Here is an 18,051-nt window from a genome sequence, read left to right on the forward strand (position 1 = left end):
TTCCACTCACAGGAGTCGTTGGTACAGAGGTCTTCCCCCTTGCCAGAGTACTGCTTGCCCTTGGTTCGGAGGTTGGCCCTCACTGGATTGTCATCACTAGGTCTGAGGATGACACTGAAGATCTGCTTTCCGGTCCACAGGGTGACAGGCTGGAGGAAAGGAGAGGGCAGATGAGGGCTGGTCTGCTCTCACCACAGCCCACTTCAGTAAGGCAAGAGGGTGCAGTGGGGACAGGCAAGCCCAGCAGCAGCACAGCCCCCTCCACTCTACCCCCAACCCACACGGACCCCAACACACCTTTAGTATTGTAGGTGGTGGGAGGCGCACTTTAATTTTTTCATCTTTGCCAACCAGTATTGAAGCGATGATCTGGCAAGCCTTGGCTCGATCAAAGAAAGTGTCCTTGAGGGTGAGGAGGTAAGCACCTAAGAAGGTAAAAACCAGCACAAAAAGAAAAGGAGTCATACTGGAGCAGCACACACACTTTTAACCTTCAAGTCTGTTTCCCCAAGAAGAATTAAAACAGAGGTGTTGACTGTGCCCCGACTCTGCTCCAAAGTTAGTGAAGTGGCTTTGTTTCATACCCTGCCTCAGAGCTGTGGCAGTACCTGGGCTAGATACTAGGCCTAGAGAACTTGAAGTCTCAGGAAGATCAGTCTTGGCTGCATCGTGAGCTCAGAGCCAGCCCAGATGAAGCCCTAACGAGCCCCTCCTAACACATACTCAGCCTACATGAAGACCTTCCAAATTGCTGCCCCAGTTCAGCCTATATGAAGTCCCACCAAATCCCCTAGACTCAGCTACCTAGAGCAACGTTCCTGTCCCCAACTTCTCTCCCTAAGCCTCCACCACAAAAGAAACAACAGAAAAATAAATGCAAAGTCAGTGAGTGCACCCAGAATCAAATGATTAAATAACCAGTTTTTAAAAAAAATACTTCTGGGGCTGGCGAGATGGCTCAGCGGGTAAGAGTGACTGCTCTTCCGAAGGTACTGAGTTCGGATCCCAGCAACCACATGGCGGCTCACAACCACCCATAATAAGATCAGACGCCCTCTTCTGGTGTGTCTGAAGACAGCTGCAGAAATTACGGGGCCGGAGCGAGCGGGGCAGCAGAGGTCCTGACATCAACAGCAGCCACACACATGATGGCTTACAGTCATCTGTACAGCTACAGTGTATTCATACCCATAAAAATGAAATAAAATAAATCTTTAACAAAAAAAAAAAAATACTTCTGTCAAGCTCAAGGGCAAATGACAAACCTGAACACAGCGCAGAACACAAAGGTGCACACCTATAGCCCTGACACCTGGGAGTGTGGGACCAGCCTAAGCCATACATACAGAGGGACCCCGTCTCAAACCAACACATGAACAGCATAAAATGCATAGTGTTCAATTTAGGCCATCATGCGAATCACCATGCTGAAAATTCAGTGTCCTTTCAAGTTAATTCCACAAACTCACCTGTTAAGAAGTCCTGAATGGCAGCAATGAGTGGCTCCCCATTTCGTGGAGTTACAAGGTTGGCTTTGGTCTGGAGGAGAAACAAGTACACGTCGGACACTAGCTGGACACTGCAGCCTGCATCACAGGACTGCTGAACTGAGAGGTCTCTACCCAGTATTCTTATGACCTGATAGCTTCCTTATCAAGGGAAAAAAAAAACTCTAGTAGGCACCCACTCTGTAGCCCAGGTTGGCCTAGAGCTCACTCTGTAACCCAGGCTGGCCTGGAACTCATAGTGATCCTCCAGCCTCAGCTTCTCCAGCACTAGCACTAGCTAGTGTGAACCCAGTCAGCTAAGAACTCCCTTCCGTGAGTGCTAAGGGGAGTGTTATCTCTGAAACTGGCCAAGGCCACAATTCTCCACAATCACAAGAGAACGGAGCCATTTCTCGTGTTTGAGCTGTTACGTTCTAACAGCACTTGAGAGCAGACAGAAGCTTCCATGTCAGGGTGGGAACCTTCTAACGTCCACGACGAAGTCGTAAGTATCACATTAGTGATGAAGCCTGTGGCTAAACGTGGTTATTTCATGTCTGCTATATTAGGGCTGAAATCAGATGTAGGAGGATCTCAGGGAGTTCTAAGCTAGCCTGTGCTATAAACCAAGTCCATCTCAACAATGAAAACGTGGAGGCTGAGTGCAGCTTAGTAGTCAAGAGTACAAGGCTATGAGTCAACCCCAACACTACAGAAGGCGCAAAAAATAACGGGCTTTTTTTTTGTTTGGTTTGTTTTAACTTAATTTACATTTAGTGGGACTGGGGACTGAATTAAAGGCTTTGAACATGTCAGGAAAGAGTCCACCATAGCACCACAGCCACACTCTCCCTACAAGTGATTTTTTCGGGGTAGGATTATGGAATACTTACAACTATAACACAGATTAGCTTATATGTAAAAATGTAAGCTAGAGGTAGTGTAATGTGTGCAGTCTTAACCACTAGGGAGATAAGGCAGGAGGATCACTTGAGCTCATGAGTTCAACGGCACCACACATAGACCCCAATTAAAATCCACAAAGTCCAAAGCTATACCAAGTAACTAGTCAGGAATTATTAGAGGGGCATAGCCCTACAGAAGAGACACCCAACAGTGTCATGTGTGGCAGGGTTAGGAAGGGCAGTGAGGACAGTACAAAAGACAGAGATCAACTCCGATGAGCAGGCACGAACCTCCCTATCATAGAACCTCTGCAGCCATAGCTGCAGAAATGATTAAGTTTAGAGGAGAAAATAGTTACCGCAGAGCCCTTTAATAAAGTTTCATTTAGAACACACACTTACTAGGGCATCTTCCCCAACAAGGCCCACACTGAAACTGATGCACTCCCCCTTTCCCCCTTTTTTGAGACAGGATCATGTAGTACATGCTGGCCTTGAACTCATAATGTTCTTGTCTACTTCCAGTGGGCTGGGTCTCACTCTGTAGCTCAGGTTCTTAAGTGCTAGAATTATAGGCATGCATCACCATGCCAGGCTATTTCTTCTCTTTCCTTCTTTTCTTTCAGACAGTTTCTCAGTGTAGCCCTGGCTGACCTGGAACTCACTCTGTAGAGGAGGCTGGCCTTGAACTCAAAGAGATCAGCCTGCCTCTGCCTCCTAAGCGCTGGGATTAAAGTCATGCGCCACCACTGCCCGGGTGAGCTTGGCATTGACCTGCACTGCCATTTCATGTGGGGCCCTTCTCATAGGCAGCATCCCACTACTTACCCCCATAAGAACAAGGGCCTCTGCTTTGGCTTCCTCTGTCTGGGGAAGATGAAGGTTCATTTCATCCCCATCAAAGTCTGCATTGTAGGGGGTGCAGACACATTCATTGAACCTGAAGGTCCGGTGGGGCTTGACCCTGGCCTGTAGAACAACAAACAAAACAAAATAGGAAAAGAACTTAGGCATTTCCAAAAGAAAAGAACTTCTACATGTTCTGTTGTGGTAAATATACTCGTTTGTAGATTTAGTCAACAAACTCTGGGAGACCAAGACAAATTTAACAAACTATGAGGCAGATACCAACACAGGAGATAGATACAGTCCACACTACCCAAGCATTCACAAAGTTTCACACTGAGTTTATAACAGGTGGAAGTCAAAAAAACAAAGAAACTAAACCTATCTTGTAAGTAACCTGGAAGTGACTGAGTCTCAACCCCCCAGACTGAAAAGGAAGGGAAAGAACTAGCCATGAATACTGTCTTTCCTCTGTGAACTGTACTTCAGGGTCAGCCGCTGCCCTAACAGCAAAGGAAATTTCTTTCATTTGTTTCTCTCTTTCTTTCTTTCTTTTTTTCTTTCTTTATTTCTTTCTTTCTTTCTTTCTTTCTTTCTTTCTTTCTTTCTTTCTTCCTTCCTTCCTTTCTTTCTTTCTTCCTTTCTTTCTCTCTGTCTCTCTCTTTCTCTTTCTTTCTTTTTGGTTTTTTTCGAGACAGAGTTTCTCTATATAGCCCTGGAGGAAATAGTTTCACTAAAATTCATCTGAATAATTAATAAGAACAGAAAGAAATTGGGAATTAGGGCTCCCTTTGCAGCCTCAGAATTTGATTCTTTTGGTTAGCATCAGCAAGAGTGGGTGGTCAGATTACATAAACCTCCCCAAACAAGCCAAGCACAATAACCAACACCATCTAAATCAGTTCTGCCAATGAGGTGAACCTGAATCTGGTGAGACCTTTAGGCTCACTTGGAGCTCACAGGGATGAAAGGCAGGAGCAGAGCCTCATCTGCAGGTGAGCCCACAGCACACAGCTCTTGAGAGCCATGTCTGCCTCTGCTGGGATGCAAAAGTATTTTAATTGATAAGTTAACAGGCAAAAGCAAAACCAAATGATTTTCTGCCTATTTTATATAAAGCTGTGTGCACAACACATCTGCCTTTGCAAACTGAAACCACTTCTGCCGTTTTCACAGCAACTCTCAATTCGATCTGTGCCACTGTGCTGTCAGTCTGGTTCTTCCAGCTTGCATCTGAAAACCTCTTAAGGGAGGGGCTGCAGATAGTTCTTAGGTTAGAAGCACTCAGTACTCCAGAGCACTCACGTTTGGTTCCCAGCCCACTCTGGTCCTTTCACACTGCCTGTAATTCCAGTTCAGAGAATCCCATACCCACTTTGGGTAACTACAGGTACCTGTGCACATATGGTACACACACACACACACACACACACACACACACACACACACACACACAAATAACTGTGAAGCACATAGGAGAAGAAGAGAATCAATTTCTGCAAGGTGTTCCCTAACTCCACATATGCATCAAGGCACGACCACAGACACACACACAGACACACAGACACAGACACACAGACACACACACACAGACACACACACACACACTCTCTTACTCACTCACACACTAAATTTTAAAGGCTAAAATAAATTTTATTTAAACCGAAAGATAAAGTTCAAAGTTTAAAACTTTGAGATTTCCAGCAACTTAACTCATTCAGTATTCAGCTCTGCATATACCCTATAAGTTCCCACTCAGCAGGAAATCACACTCACCAGATGGGCCATGATGCTCAGTTTGTGCAGTGAGGGCTGCCGGTTGAACAATACCACATCTCCATCTATCAGGTGTCTCTCTACAATGTCGCCGAATTTGAGCTCCTGAGCCATCTTTTCCCGATTTCCGTACTTCAGGAACCTAAAGGTGCAGGATACACATGGTCTCTGAACTAAGTTCTCCACATTCCAAAATGGCACTATCTGGAATGCATGCCGTCGTCCTGGTGAGCAGTGCCATAAAGGAAAGTGAATCCCATACCACTGGGAAAGCATTACCTTTTCATCTGCATGTGTCTTTGTTGGATGAAATTGGCTCCTGGGTGAACATCCGGGCCATTTCGAACCAGTTTCCTCAAAAAATTGATGTTTGCTTTGTTCACCTACAGGATTATGATAAAAAACACAGTGAAACAGCCAACAGTACTCAGTTGTTCCTTGTATAGTTCTAAGAGAAAGAAAGCTACCATAGGGCTTGACAGAAGTTTAAGAACAAGCTGGCAGACAGGAGCCTAGATCTAAGGAGGCACGGTGAAGTCCCTTCTCAGTCTCCAAATCTGCACTGTGTAACACTGTCCTGGATTGTAATCTGTGGTAACTGCATCTGCAATGTCTACGAGGCTCTAGGACTTAGAAGATATGGCAGCAGCACCATGGGCCACGCTCTGTAACTTCTCAGTCAGCAGTATCATGGGAAGGCATTACATCATTTTTCATTCAAATCAGGACATGTGGAACTGGCTTACCACAAGCACTGATGATCCAGACTGTCTATAAATCACAGGTCTATAAATGCAACTAATCAACAAGCTTTTATGAGCAGGCCCTACAGTGCTCCAGGTGCCCATGCAGAGCTCAGGATTGGGTGTACTGTAACCACCAGCTGATATAAACTCACAGAATGTGAACTGAATGCAGACTGCTACAGGCTTTTTGAGTGACCAGCAACAGCTTTAAATGATCAAACTCCTTGACTCTGTGATTCTATAGTTTAAGAACTAATAACCCATCCCAAGAAAACTAACTAGGAAGAAGAACTGATTGTTTTGATTATTTTGACAATTGTGTGACCAGAAGTTTTTGGATGGCTAGACTGCAAAATGTACAAGCAAATGAGAAACACTGCCTATTTTATTTAATAGTACTATTTAGGAAAACATTTTCAGTGAAATAATTTAAAATATGAGGATTAAACCAATAAAGATGTTCAAAGTGTTGTCAGTAGGAAAAACAAGTCAGGGAACAGAGATGGAATGTATGTATTCATAAACAGGAAAATGACAGAGAATACTCCAAAGACCACACTCCCCAGCCATCATGCAACTCAACATGCCCACATCACCAAAACCTAAGAGCCTGAATGGTTAAGTAACACTGACCAACTGAAATGCACTGAGTGGGTTTTGGTGTTTGGGGGAAGCCTGAGCAGAGGGCATGACGTCTTGGTTTAAAACACTGCTGAAAGAGCCTGAAATGAGGCCTCAGTTCCTTCTCCAGCACTGGGAAAAAGGGGAAATAAAATACATAAAGAGAAAAAGTGGACTCTTTTGTTTTGCAAATATAAAAAAGCTTTCTTTTTTCCTTTGCAGCTGTCTCTAAGTGACAGGATACGGTAAGAGCTGGGGAGATGGCTCCATGGCTTAGTAAAAGCATCTGCAGCAGGTTTGAGGACTGGAGCTCAGTCACTGGAACTCACTGTGGAGAGAACTGACTCCTAGAGTTGCGCTCTGACTTCCACATGCACACTACAGGACACGTGCACTCACACTCATGCATGTGTACAAACACAAACACAAGCAAAATAAAAACAAAACATAAAGTAACTTAAGTACTTCATCAGCCCTTTAAACCCTTAAAAAGCAGCCAAGCAGTGGTGGCGCACGCTTTTAATCCCAGCACTTGGGAGGCAGAGGCAGGAGGATTTCTGAGTTCGAGACCGGCCTGGTCTATAGAGTTCCAGGACAGCCTGGGCTACACCGAGAAACCCTGTCTCAAAAAACCAACCAACCAAACAAACAAACAAACCAAAAAACCCTTAAAAAGCTGAGCTGAGCAGTGGTGGCACATGCCTTTAATCCCACACTTGGGAGGCAGAGACAGGAGGAGCTCTGTGAATTAAAGGCCAGCTTGGTCTACATAGTGAGTTCTAGCTATATAGTAAGATCCTGTCTCAAAAAAACCAAGCCATACCTTAAGAGAAACAAAACAAAGCACTTTAAAAAAAACTATTATTGATGGGCTGGAGAGATGGCTCAGTGGTTAAGAGCACTGACTGCTCTTCCAGAGGTCCTGAGTTCAATTCCCAGCAATGACTGGTGGCTCACAGCCATCTGTAATAGGATATGTTGCTCTCTTCTGGTGTGTATGAAGGCAGTTACAGTATACTCACATACATAAAATAAATAAAATCTTAAAAAAACACAAAACAAAACAAAAACCTATTATTGGCTATAGCTATTTGATAATACTCATCTCCTTAGAGTCCATAAGGTTCTGCTTTTGGTCTGTGGAGCAGGGTGTTGAGTGCTTATATGCATGGCACAAGTCGTCCCAGGTCAGATCCCTACCACTACAACAGCAAACACCCAACAACTACCAACAATGACCATATCAGTACAGAGGTTTACAGAGGCTGTGTGATTAAAGTGAAATGAATGGAGAGGTGGCTAAGGGGTTAAGAGCACTGACTGGTCTTCCAGGCTTCTAAACTCAATCCTCATGGTGGACCACCACCATCTACAGTGGGATCTGATGCCCTCTTCTGGCATGTAGATATACAGGAAGACAGGGTACCCATTTAAAAAGAAAACAAACTCCCATAAATAAAGAAGAATGAGATATTTTCACAAAGCTGCATGGGTTTCTGGATATTTGCTTATATGTGTAGCATGAACTATCCAAATGAAAACACTGGACTGAAAAAAAAGAACTGGGCAGCTGAATGCTACTTACCTTCTCAGGAAAAGTTAGAATTTTGGCCACATGAACTGGCACGGCTACTTCATCAATCCGAAGGTTGGGGTCAGGTGAGATGACTGTTCGGCCAGAAAAATCCACCCTCTTCCCTGATAGATTACCTCGAAATCGACCTAAATAAATCAGAGCGCATCATGAGTCCCATGCCACACTCTGTGCTGTTTGGTGGTTATCTGAACAGACATCTGCTCCCACAACAGGTGACAATGGCACATCTTGTCAAGAACCTACCCTGTTTCCCCTTCAGGCGCTGCACAAAGCCTCGAGTCCACTTCTTAGGTGCCATGTTGAGAGGGATCCCAGAGAGCTCACTGTTGATGTAGAGGGCACACTGCAGCTGCAGGAAATCCCAGTCCTCCATGATCATCTGTGTCTTGGCTCCTGAGATCCGGTGCTAGAGTACAGAGATCAGAGACAAGCCTCCTCTGAGTTTTCTCAAATTTTACTGTGCAAACATCTCCAGATGCACTCACTGCAGGATGCAAAAGTTAATGGGAAACACTGACCTTTTTAATGACATCATTTAGGAAAATGATCTCTGTCAGTTTCATTGTTAGATCATCTTCATTGGTTCCAGACTTCAAATCACTCACGACAGAAGGTCTGATACACAGGGGAGGTACCAAAAGTCGGGTGAGAATCAAATCAGAGGGCTTTCCAGCTTCTGGGTTCATAAGAAGTAACGGGACATCTTCAGCGGGGATGCGCTTAAACAAGTTCAGAACCACTAAGGGATTCAAGTTCTCCTACGGGAAGTAGGAAGGAATGGGGATAGTAGGTTAGTTTCCACAGGTTGGTAAGGTTATCCTTCCCTGTTTGCTTTGCTTGGAGACAGGATTCTACCTAGCCTCAAACTTGCTATGTAGTGGAGAATTGCCTAGGGCTAGCTGGCCAGCCAAGTCCTAGGGCTGCACCTGTCTCTGCTTCCCCACAGCTGGGAATAAGCATATATCACCACACTGGCTTCCTCAACATCTGGGTTCTAGATATTCATCACAAATCCTTTTGCAAGCACTTAACTGAGTCTTTGTTTTCTTTTTATTATAATCAGGTTTTTCCTAATAAGCTTATGTATTACCTTTGAATTAAGTTCATTAAAGTGTTATGTGGTGAACGGATGGCCAGGGCTCATAAGACACCATGCCAAGCTGAGGAGCCATGGCTAGTTGATGGCCCTTAGGGAAGGGCCTCTTTAAGGGTGTGTCTCCTGCTGGGCTAATCATGTTCCAGTGATGACCTCACTCTTGATATATGGGCAGCATAAACCTGACTTGGTGGGTTATTTAATAGACAGAGAACACAAAAGTAGGAAGGGACAAGCCATGGATCTGAGAGGATGCAGAAGAAAAGTAGAGAGAACATGATAAAAATATATTGTATATATATATGGACTTCTTAAAGAATCAACAAAAATATATGTTAAATGTAAAATGTAAATGTAAATGTATATGTTAAATGTAAAAATGTAAAGCTATGAGCTGCTAACTTATTAAGAACAAGGCAAGTGATCTGATCAGAGATCTAAAAATACTAAGAATAGAGCCAGGCCTGGTGTCACATGCCTTTAATCCCAGCTTTTGGGAAGCAGAGGCAGGCCAGCCTGGTCTATGTAGTGAGTTCCAGGACAGCCAGGACTACATAAAACAGTGGTTTTCAACCTTCCTAATGCTTTGACCCTTTAATACAGTTTCTCATGTTGTGGTGACCCCCCAACCATAAATTGTTTTCATTACATTTCATAACTGTAATTTTGTTACTGTGCTTTCTGATGGTCTCAGATGACCCCTGTGAAAGGGTTGTTCGACCCCTGCAGTCAAGATGCATAGGTTGAAAACCACTGACATATAAAGACCATATCTCAAAACAAAAGCAAATGGGAGCTGGAGAGATGGCTCAGAGGTTAAAAGTATTGACTGTTCTCCCAGAGGTCCTGAGTTCAATTCCCAGCAACCACATGATGGCTCACAACCATCTGTAATGGGATCTGATGTCCTCTTCTGGTGTGTGTGAAGAGAGCAACAGTGTACTCACATACATAAAATAAATAGGGACTGGAGAGATGGCTCAGTGGTTAAGAGCACTGACTGCTCTTCCAAAGGTCCTGAGTTCAATTCCCAGCAACTACATGGTGGCTCACAACCATCTGTAATGGGATCCCATGCCCTCTTCTGGTGTGTCTGTAGTCAGCAACAATGTACTCACATATATAAAATAAATATATCTTTTTTTTTTTTTGGTTTTTCAAGACAGGGTTTCTCTGTATAGCCCTGACTGTCCTGGAACTCACTCTGTAGACCAGGCTGGCCTCGAACTCAGAAATCTGCCTGCCTCTGCCTCCCAAGTGCTGGGATCAAAGGTATGCGCCACCACTGCCCGGCTATCTTTATTTTTTATTTTATTTTTTTAAGTCATTATGTGGGTTGCTTTCTACTTATTACATTTTCTAGGGATTTTATTAACTAAATCTTGTATTTCAATAATGAAATGTTATACTTAAGTTGATATTAACAAACATTTTCTCTAGGAACCTAGGAGAGAAACGTTAGACAGAAACATCTGAATTGCTACTGCCATTAGGACCCCAAAGCATAGAAGGCAACTGTGGACAGCAGGGATGACATTGGTTAAGTAGCTCCTGTCTTCCAGCCATGAACACCTCCCTACCATCTGAGAAAAGAGGGTAGGAAATCTTCAAATCCATTGAGAAATGGTAGGAAAAGGACAGAGAGGCCAGACCTCAGCTGAGAAGCAGCTGCATCTAGAAAGGGCCCTGGAATGTCATGCAACTGAAAGGCCAGAGGACTGAGAAGTCTAGAGACCACTTATTAGCAAGAGCAGCTCTCGGAGAGACTCAGCAGCCAGCTAGGGGACACTGGAAAGAGGCTGCTGGCAACTATACACTACACAAGGATGCAGAGACCAGGAACCATAGGCCAGGAACACAGCAAGCAGGCACAGAGGATGTGGGGGACTGCTGACCTCAGGACGTGTACTGTGTGACATGAGTTTGAGGACTCACTAGTCTTTTGAGGACTGTCCAGTGCCTCGGGGACCCATATTGCTTGAGAATCTTGTTGTAGGTCCTTTTCTACTTAATCATATGGTGCTGCCCACAATGGCTTAGACTGGGCTGGAATAACCAGCTCCACCCATGACCTGGGTGTAGGAGCACAAGCCTGAACTGCCAGCACTTAGAAGACTGAGGAGTTATGAGAAGATCTTGGGCTATACCCTGAGACCATGTCTACTAGGAAAGAAAAACCCTAAAGGGAAATCCCAGCCAACCAAGTGGTTACAAAGCCAATTCAAATAAATTTTGCACCAGACATACACCTATCACAGTCCTGGGAGGTGCTATGGGGAGAGACAAAATAAAACCCTCTTTTCTTTTTTTTTTTTTTTTTTTTGAGACAGGGTTTCTCTGTGTAGCCCTGGCTGTCCTGGAACTCACTCTGTAGACCAGGCTGGCCTCGAACTCAGAAATCCGACTGCCTCTGCCTCCCAAGTGCTGGGATTAAAGGCGTGCGCCACCACAGCCCGGCCTGCCTCTTTTCTTTTTAAAGATTGTGGGTATACTGGGGATGGAGAGCAGAAGAGGGAAGGGATGTGTATGAGTGCATTTGTGTGCATGTGTGAGCCCCTATATGAAGTTTGAGAGAAGCAGAAAGGCCAGCATACATTTCCAGCTCACCTGGGCTCTTCCCAGCAGGGGTTCAACCTCTTTGTTATGCTCAATGGCTGTCTCAAAGGACTGCAGGAAGTTTGATACAATGGGATCCACAACTTTTTTGTTTGTCTTGTATTTTTCATGAATTATCTTCAGTAAACCACATTTCTTTACAGTACCTACAAGAGTGAATTAATTTACAAAGGATTAAAAAAGTCAGGTTCTCAGCTATGCTGTCTAAAGGTTATAGTCTAACAAAATTGCTACAACAATCAAAGCGAAAGGAACATTTTCTAGGGAGCACACCAGCTGCTGGGCCCATAATCCTAATTCACAGGAAAACACCTGACTTAAAAACAGCATACAAAACTAATCCATTAAACAAAGAGTGTCACTGGGCCCCTGGGCACTCCCCTCACCATTAAAGGCGCCACAGTAGTGACAAGTGCTTTTCTTCCGGCACTTATCTGAGATCTTCTTCTTCAGGCCTCGCTTCTGCAGGTAGGTTAGGCCAGGTCTCTTCAGGAAATCTAGAAACTGCTGCTTCTCTTCCTGGGACAGCATAATGTGGCAGCAGGTTTTGCAGATCATCTTTCAAAGGTTAAGCAGAATGGAGACAAAGATAAGAGGCTAAAAAAAAAAATCCTTCCTCTTTAAAAATGTCACCTCTGGAGGTAGTGAGATGGATCACTGGGCAAGGGGCTTGCTGCCAAGCCTGATGACCTGAGTCCAATCCCTGGGAGCCACAAGGTAGGAGGAGAAAACTGACTCCTGCAAGTTGTCCTCTGACCCCCATTGAGCAGCCACCCCACAAATACACACACACACACACACACACACACACACACACACACACACACACACAAATAAATACTACTACTAAATGTCACTGTTTTGTTGTGTACATGGACTGAATTATCACGAAACCAAGATCTACACATAGTGGCTGCCCATGTTCCCAGGCCCTTGCCCTTGTGCTCAAGGACAGATAGCAGGATTTTGTTGTTGTATTCTTTGTGCTTTCTTCATCGTTTGAACTGTTATTATTTTTGTGCAGTGTCTGGATTGAACCTAGGGCCTTATGCACACTAGGCATGCTTATCAATGAACTCTATCTATCCTACCACCCTTGTTTTTTGAGACAGGCTCTTGTTATTTAGTTCAGGATGCTCTTGAACTCCCACATCTCAAGCTAGCTTCAATTCTGCAATCTTCCTGCCTCTGCCTCTCTAGTCCTTGTGATTACACGTGTATATCACCATTCCTATAGTTTTTAACAGATGGAATCTGGATTTTTAAGACCTTAAGGCAAGGTTTCATTGTGCAGCTTAGGCTGCACGAGACGACCTGGGATTCTCCTTTTCTGCCTTTGCCCATTAAGCCATCTCTTCTGCCAGCTATTGCTTTCTCAAGGGAAATAGAGCATTACAGAATCTGTAAGGAATGTAACATAATGCAAGATTATAATAGTATGTACTTAGTAGTATAGAAACTTCTCCTGGACACATCCCTCCTCAGTCACAGCTCTGAGCACTGCTGACCTTCCCCCTTGCTGACCTGTAAGATGCCAATGACAGCTCTGAAGTACCCGACGTGAAAGCATGGCAGCTCCAGATCAATGTATCCATAGTGGCCTAGACAGTCCGCCAAGTTCTTCCCACAGGTCTCACAAGGACGATCCTTTTCACTTGTACCCTTTGGAGGAAAGAACACCCAGCCATTAGGGGAGAGCACAGGAAAGGGACCTAATCCTAGGAACTCACAGCCAGCTGGGAAGCTACTGAGTGTCTATGTCAGTCACACAAAGGCTGGATTCAGACTCAAATATGCAGGCAAAGAGGGGAGAGAAGGTGAGAAACCCTGGCTCCTCCTTACATGGCAAGCCAGCTGATTTAATGTGTCAACTGTGGAACACTGGGAGGGACAGGGCCTTACCATTCTATGGTCAAGCACTCCATACAGCAAGGGGGCATGGTTGTTGTCTTGGCTGTACAGGTTCTTACTGACAACCTGTATATGTGCCTGCTGGCGCATCTCCTCAGGGGACTTCATTCCAAAACAGATATGGCTTCTGCAGTGGGAACAAACAGGGGAAAGGTCTATCAAAGCCCATGAATCTAGGCATACAAACAGACACAACCAAAACCAAGGTGCCCCCGACTTGCTGGACAGGCTCATTCCACCAGACCCAAACAGAGTTTAATAACTGGGTCTTCCTTCAAAACATGCCGTTATCCTACGGGAAAGAGTTCCTATCTTCCTCATGAGATGTTATTGCTTTCAAGGTCACTCCCTTGGTGGGTGACCTAGTGATGAACATACCTTTCTCAGGTTACTCTCTGTTGCATGCGGTTCACCCCAGTCTCTTCCCAATCTGGACTTGCTTCTGTCTCTGCTCTTGGGTTCCCTACACCCCAGTGTTCCTCTCCTTCTTTACTGTCTTCATTTAGTCCCTTCCTGTCTTTTGAGGTTTCTTCTTCCATTGCTATCATTTACATATTGGACCTCCCATTCTGGGTCACACACACCCCCCTCTTCATTGCACAATCCTCTAGGGATGTCCTTTGTTTATAAAGATGTCTTCTCTTTAGGTTAGCCGTCTCTAGCCAACTGAGCATGGGCATTTCCAACTCAGTGTATCTGAAAAGTTCTGTCTAGATCAAATGTCTGCAGACTTCCTCCCCTTCAATATTTTCTAAGGAACACAGTCAAGTAACAACTTGCATGGACAAAGGGTTTATCTAGAGATACTGTCTTGCTTCGAATAAAAGACTTAACATCCTCAGAGTTAATTATCTGTTTGGAGTGGTGGTGGGAGGAGGGCTTGGAACCAATGTCCCATGGAGTGCCAACTGTTCATAAACGATATAGAGAATTAAAATAACATGGAATGGTACAGTCTGAGGGGACGCCGGGATCTGGTCAGAAGGCCTCTCTGCAAAGGTGACCTTCCAGCTGAATTCTAAGTAGGAAGGGGCAATTAGGAGAATGAACATTTGAAGTAGAAGGTAAAGATTCCTGGGCCCACCTGCACTGGGCATCATCAAAGAATAACAAGTGGCTCAGTGGTGCACAGGCAGCTAAGGGTACAAGATGAGCCTAGTAAGGCCTGCAGCAGCTAAGGCTTGGGAATTAGGAGGGAATCAAGTGGCGTTATAGAGAGCTGCTGGAAGATCCAAGTGATATCGATCTAGTTTGCATTTGAAGTGAAGGGTCTTGCTCTGTAGCTTGGGCTAGCCTCAAACTCCTGACCTCCTGCCTTGGCCTGAGTGTTGTAACTATAGGCCTGTGCCATCTCACTTGACCTCCTCTGCATTCTAAGAGCATCCCTGGGCTTCTGTGTGAGGATCCTTTTTACGTGAGTAAAGTGCGTGTGAAGGACTGAGATGGGTGAAGTCACCCAGGTAGGACGCCTGTCCCTGTGAATGGTAACCCACGCAGAAGTCTGTCAATCTCATCTCTTTCTTACCTCTGTCTTTACTTCTCTCTTCCATTTTATGCCCTATGCCCCTTTAAATCCACTTCTCTCCAATGTCCCCACATCCACCCTCAGACCCCTGGCCCCAGCTCAAGTCCCAAGTCACCATCATTGCCGGTCTAGATCCCTGCCATGGCCTCAAACTGTGTCCTGGTCAAACACTCCAAAACTCTGACACGACATGCAAGACTCACATAGTGTAAGACCCCAGCTTCACGTCTATCAGCCTACCATGTCCCTTCAGTACATGTTTTAAAAGAAGGCTGGTCCTCACTGAGCCCAGGCTTATTTATTACTTGGTGCTCTCAGTATTCCCTCTGCTTGTTGTTGCATTTGCCACAATCATGGCTGATTTGTCTACAATAAACTAATCAGAAGGACTGCATTCGTGCGGAAACTTTAATGCACAACATTGTCCTCAATACACTCTGTTACGTAAGTTGAAGAAGAAAAAAAGATCTGCCTCACCCCCCCCCCAAAAAAAAAACCCCTGAAAAGTCGTAAGGAGGGTCTAGGGTTTAATAGTTAAACTTTGAAACAGAGAGCCCAGAACAGCAGCTTGGTTTCTGAGTCTGCTACCTAGCTGCCTGTGAAGCCACTTTCTAGCTGGCAACCTTGAGTCATTATACTGTGTCTCCTCGTGCCAGAGGAAAAGGTTCGCAGAGAGGAATCAGCGCAGGGATTCGGGAGGGCATCTTTGCCCATAATGCCCTCTCCGACACTGTTCCGTCCATCCCACTTTCTCCACTGTACTTCAGGGACGCCACCCGCACTTCAGAATCTGAAATCCCATCCTGGAACTTCTTTCTTTGCTCCCTTAACAACTGTCCCTCGCCGGGCATGGTGGCGCATGCCTTTAATCCCAGCACTTCGGAGGCAGAGGCAGGCGGATTTCTGAGTTCGAGGCCAGCCTGGTCTACAGAGTGAGTTCCAGGACAGCCAGGGCTATACAGAAAAACCCTGTCTTGAAAAACCAAAAAAGAAAAAAAAAAAAAAACTGTCCTTCACCGGGGACCCTCTGGGACCCGGGACCTCAGCCTCCACCTCACTCCCACCCCTCCGGCTGCGTCCTTACATTTTCTTAGCCACATCTGTTTCGCGGAACTGCTCCTTCACCATGGTGCCGGCTGGTCGGACGCCCTTTTCGAAGCTGCGACTACCAAAGCCACTGTCGCTGCACCACCTTCCCGGGGTGCTGATGTATTCAGTGGTAAGGAAGCCACAGGAGCCTTCCTGGCCACCGTAGAACGCCGCACGTGCCACTTCCTCTTCCGCCGCGGGACTTTATGAAGAGAGGCTTCGCGCACGCTGCTTTGAGCCCTCCTTCTACATCGCTACCTAGCGGCTCCTTTATGAAAGTGCACCTAGAGAGCTGGAGATAGGGCTCAGTGGGTAAGAGAGCTTGCTCTGCAAAAGGAGGGATTGAATTCGTCTTCAGCAACCTTAGCCGGGCAGTGATGGCGCACGTCTTTAATCCCAGCATTTGGGAGGCAGAGGCAGGCGGATTTCTGAGTTCGAGGCCAGCCTGGTCTACAGTTCCAGGACAGCCAGGGATACACAGAGAAACCCTGTCTCGAAAAACCAAAAAAAAAAGTAGAAGACAGCTCCCAGCTGCAAAGTCTTGTTAGTTTTTAGGGGCTTATGACTGGAGTGGGGACAGCTCAGAAAAGCCAGGTAGTTAGCATGAGAACTCCGTCCTGCAGAGAAGAGACTGACAGATACAGCCAGGAGCCTTCAGCCAGCTGTTAAGGGCTTCTGAGAAATTCTTTAAGTCTGTTTCCTAGCCAGTTCCGCTGGGGCCCAGATCATTGCTGTAAAATAGTACCATAAGCACTGCCCCAAGGCAGCCTGCTTTGGGCACCTAACCTACTCGTGTGTGTTTGTGTGTGTGCAGGCAGATGTCAGAAGTGCAGCTTGGTCTCTTCTACACAGTAATCCCTTGGAATAAGGTTGTTAATTCATTTTTACACTCTGCTCCACTTTATGCAAAGCACAACTTCTGGGTCAGGAAATATTAAAAGCTTATTTTGTGTAAGATCCAAGATTCACACACACGCAAAAAAAAAAAAAAAAAACCCAAAATATATTTTGAGATAGGTTCTTTCTATGTAACCCTAGTTGGTATGTTGGTGCTTGCTTTGTAACTCAGGGTAGCCTCAAGTTCTTGGCTAATCCTCTTATTGAACTTCATGGATTGGTGTGCTCATTTATAGGTGTATGTCACCATTGCTCAAATAGATAGTTATCATTTTTTTCCCACCCAAGGCTGGGCATTGAACCCAGAGCCATCGCATACTGAACAATGTAGATTGATCCCAGAGCTTTTGCGTATTAGACAGTGTTCTGCCACTGAGTAGACCTACATCCTCCGTTCTTTTAAAATATTAGTTGGAGCCAGGATCCAGCCATGTTATCCATGCTGGTCTGTGAGTAGCTGTGTAGTCCAGGGCAGGCTTCAACCTTTGATTCTCTTGCATGACCATGCCCAGCTCAGCAAAGTTTTAAAGACTCTCAGTAAGTCTCAAAGCCAAAAACTACCACAATCCTCCCTCCCAGTCCAATCTGTTGCTAGGTGTGGTGCTGCCCTTGGGAGGTGAAGGCTGGAAGATCAGGAGCTTAGGATCATTCTTGGCAATGCAATGGATTTTTCAACGCCTTGCATGGGCTTCGTTTAAGGTCCGGTTTTAAATAATCCTAAGCATCACACATGGAAAACCTTATGAAAAATTTATTAACACGGTGCAGTGTCATGTACATGGTACAGGAGGGAGTGTGTTAAGGTTTCTGCTGTTTCCCTTGCTGTAAGGTGGGGGTGCTGACTGAAAAGCCTCTTTTTCCTCATTAATTTATTTATTTTCTTTATATTCTGATCAAAGCCTCCCCACCCCACCCCCACCCCCCAAAGGCCTTCTTGTG

General features: G+C 45.3%; 1 protein-coding gene across 1 annotated transcript in view; it reads right to left on the reverse strand.

Moving 5' to 3' along the window:
• The window catches only part of Polr3a (RNA polymerase III subunit A), a 39,918-nt gene extending 23,525 nt beyond the window's left edge, over positions 1–16,393 (reverse strand). Inside the window, exons 1-14 of the mRNA XM_031361716.1 lie at positions 16,211–16,393; positions 13,593–13,728; positions 13,215–13,352; positions 12,077–12,248; positions 11,682–11,836; positions 8,497–8,736; positions 8,222–8,384; positions 7,967–8,103; positions 5,294–5,397; positions 5,015–5,156; positions 3,221–3,361; positions 1,470–1,539; positions 298–425; positions 11–149 (exon numbers count right to left, since the gene is read on the reverse strand). Coding sequence (XP_031217576.1) covers positions 11–149; positions 298–425; positions 1,470–1,539; positions 3,221–3,361; positions 5,015–5,156; positions 5,294–5,397; positions 7,967–8,103; positions 8,222–8,384; positions 8,497–8,736; positions 11,682–11,836; positions 12,077–12,248; positions 13,215–13,352; positions 13,593–13,728; positions 16,211–16,254 — 1,909 coding nt within the window. The 5' untranslated portion in view covers positions 16,255–16,393. The remainder of the gene's footprint in view (positions 1–10; positions 150–297; positions 426–1,469; positions 1,540–3,220; positions 3,362–5,014; positions 5,157–5,293; positions 5,398–7,966; positions 8,104–8,221; positions 8,385–8,496; positions 8,737–11,681; positions 11,837–12,076; positions 12,249–13,214; positions 13,353–13,592; positions 13,729–16,210) is intronic.
• Positions 16,394–18,051: the final 1,658 nt, after the last annotated feature.

The sequence above is a fragment of the Mastomys coucha genome, unplaced genomic scaffold (genome assembly GCF_008632895.1).
Source record: "Mastomys coucha isolate ucsf_1 unplaced genomic scaffold, UCSF_Mcou_1 pScaffold9, whole genome shotgun sequence".
In the NCBI taxonomy this organism is placed as follows: domain Eukaryota; kingdom Metazoa; phylum Chordata; class Mammalia; order Rodentia; family Muridae; genus Mastomys; species Mastomys coucha.